This window comes from Loa loa (assembly GCF_000183805.2).
Source record: "Loa loa unplaced genomic scaffold supercont3.202, whole genome shotgun sequence".
In the NCBI taxonomy this organism is placed as follows: domain Eukaryota; kingdom Metazoa; phylum Nematoda; class Chromadorea; order Rhabditida; family Onchocercidae; genus Loa; species Loa loa.
The window spans coordinates 71,613-74,276 of NW_018108382.1; the positions used below are offsets into that span (position 1 = coordinate 71,613).

At 33.3% G+C, this 2,664-nt stretch overlaps 1 protein-coding gene across 1 annotated transcript in view; it reads right to left on the minus strand.

Annotated features, from left to right (window-relative positions):
- Positions 1-39: 39 nt before the first annotated feature.
- The window catches only part of LOAG_18136 (hypothetical protein), a gene marked incomplete at its 3' end in the record, with an annotated part of 7,865 nt that continues 5,240 nt past the window's right edge, over positions 40-2,664 (minus strand). Inside the window, exons 5-7 of the mRNA XM_020450804.1 lie at positions 1,704-1,933; positions 512-776; positions 40-137 (exon numbers count right to left, since the gene is read on the minus strand). Of these exons, the coding sequence (XP_020305480.1) occupies positions 40-137; positions 512-776; positions 1,704-1,933 (593 nt within the window). The remainder of the gene's footprint in view (positions 138-511; positions 777-1,703; positions 1,934-2,664) is intronic.

The window sequence follows — 2,664 nt, forward strand, 5'->3', positions numbered from 1 at the left end:
CCACCACTACCACCGTTACTACTACTACTACTACTATCATTAACCACCACTACCAGCACCGCTACTTTGTACCAATTGATGATGTTCACCGATATGCATTTGATCGAGACCTGAATACCTTGACAACATATTGCTACCTGAAAATCGCTTACAAACATGCATGGATTGACGAGGTACCAAGATAACGCTTGATTACTATTAATATTGAAACGAGCTAAGCTTTCACAAAGTGTAAATGACACTAGCAAAAAAAGGCCAGACTACTTGTGATTGGAGAGATAGTCTGCACACTGCTTCTTCAATGACCAGTTATCAAATGAGTATAAGGCACATGCAGACTTAGCAAAAAGGCCATTGCTATAGGCCATTCAAGAGATAGGCCTTCATGAATGGGAGGGATAAGGCATTGTGCTACAGCTTAAACAAGCTGCCAAGTTAACTTAAAGGAAACTTTAAAAAAGAGAAACGATTGTTGGAGAAGTAAATTGAAAGAAGCAGAAAGTTGACAGACCAGATGTCACATGATGACTCCCAAATGTTGTTGCAGCAGATGGACATGGTATTATCATCGAATTGATAGGAGCAACATTTCCCTGAGAAGTATGCAAAAGATCAGTCATTGCTGTTGTTGTTGTTGTTGTTGCTGCTGCTGCTGCTGTTGTTGCTGTTGTTATTGGTGCTGTTATTGTTGTAGCAGTAGTAGCAGTGGTTGTTGTTGTTGTTGTTACAATTGGTGTTTGTCCACCGGGAATATTGATCGGAATAAGAGATGATATCTTAAAAATATATGCAATTTTTTTTCTTCCTTTTCCTTTGCTCAGTCTTATTTTTTGCTCACTGTTGAACTTTTAATATATGAATAAAAAGAGAGGGAGAGAGAAAGAAAAAAAGATAAGAAAAAAGAAATAAAGGAAAAGAAAGGGATAAGAAAGAAAGAAAGAAAGAGAAATGGAAAAAAGGGAAGAGAGGTATTTCCTGGTTAAAACTGCTTAACTTTTGAATGATATTAATAAGAAAAGCAGATATTTTCTTTACATCTGAAACTAAAATGACACACTTCGAGAATGGAACGACAATTATGATGAGCGATGGTGATGGCGGTGATGGCGACGACGGCGGTGATGTGATGGTGGTGATGGCGGTGATGTGATGGTGGTGATGGCGGTAATGTGATGGCGGTGTGTATTTCGAGGATATGAAACCGTTGCGCTTAAGATATTATTGATTTTAATAATTTTAAGCTAGATTTCTCCATTTTTTTTTTATTTGTGTGTGTATGTTCATCTATATACTTCATTGGAAACGGAGAAAAAAGGAAGACAGTGACAGAGAGAAGGGAGAAAGAGAGATAGAGAAAATTAATGATCAGTCAAGTTAACAATTATGTAAAAGTTAACAAGTTAACAAACTAACTAACAAAGTTAACAAGTTAACAAGTCAAGTTAACAAGTACTGCTTTGAGGAAAGTATTTCTTCACTTGTGAAGATTGACCTCTTAATTTTAAATATAAATATAAAAATGTAAATTAAAATTGTAAACACCTGAGACTTTAAATATAAAATTTGAAACTCGAAGTAACGAATGTTGTTATTTTTGTGAGAATATATGTTGCACGTAGTTTCACGTGTTATTACGTCTTTACTATGAGTAAATTTGGGATTGAAGTAATGATTAAACAAAACTGAGTCCAATTATAGCGTACCAATGAAGATCGTCCACCAGTAGCAGGCAATGTTTGCAACAGATTCAGTGGATTCGATTGCATGCTAAGTGTTGGGGTACGATTTGTAAGTTCGGTGGTGTTGGTTATATCGCGTGGTACACGGCAAACGTTTGAATCGGATGATACGGCACCTTCTTTTGTCCTTGTTCGAACAGTAATAAAGATTGGTGGATCGTCCGCAAAATCGGATAATCGAAGAAGCACGTGATCTGCTGTTAAATAATTTTTAAAACAAAAGATTCGGTTGAATTTCAAAGATTTCGATAAGTTAAACATTTACCATTTTCATGTTGTTATTGTTATTTTGTATGATTTATTTTTAAACCTGCTACTTACTAATAAACCATAAAAATTTAAATTAGCAAGAATTTTAGAATTAGTTATTTCAAAGTAACAACATGAACGTGGTAAATTTTTAAAAAATTTTGTTCAAAAATAAAATGGCAATTTTTGATTGATAGATGAATGAGCTAAATAAAAATAAGTATAAAGCGAATTTACATCAGAAATTTTTTACAAATATTTCTTTGACATCTTAAAATGTTTCGGATTTGTTTATCGAGATTGTTTAACCTTGATTTACTTATACTAGTAATTTTATAATACCTAATCAGTAAAGCTTTTATGTACCTGTTTTTTTTTCTTAATGAGTTTTTTACTTTCTTTTTCCTGATGATATGTGCTTTATTCATTAGCGCATATGTCATCAGGGAAAAAGAATATGCAGGAATAAGAGGTATGTTCATTTATGGGGATGAATATTATCTCAATTTAGTATCTTAATTTTGAGCTATGCTCTTGGATCAACACACAAAAGATATTACATAAAACATAATTTTATCATTTTCTAAATAAGTCCACAATTAATCCTGAATATATCATTCCGAATACGGTTAATTAATCAGTTATCATTCACAAAACTTTCATCTACCCTCTCTCT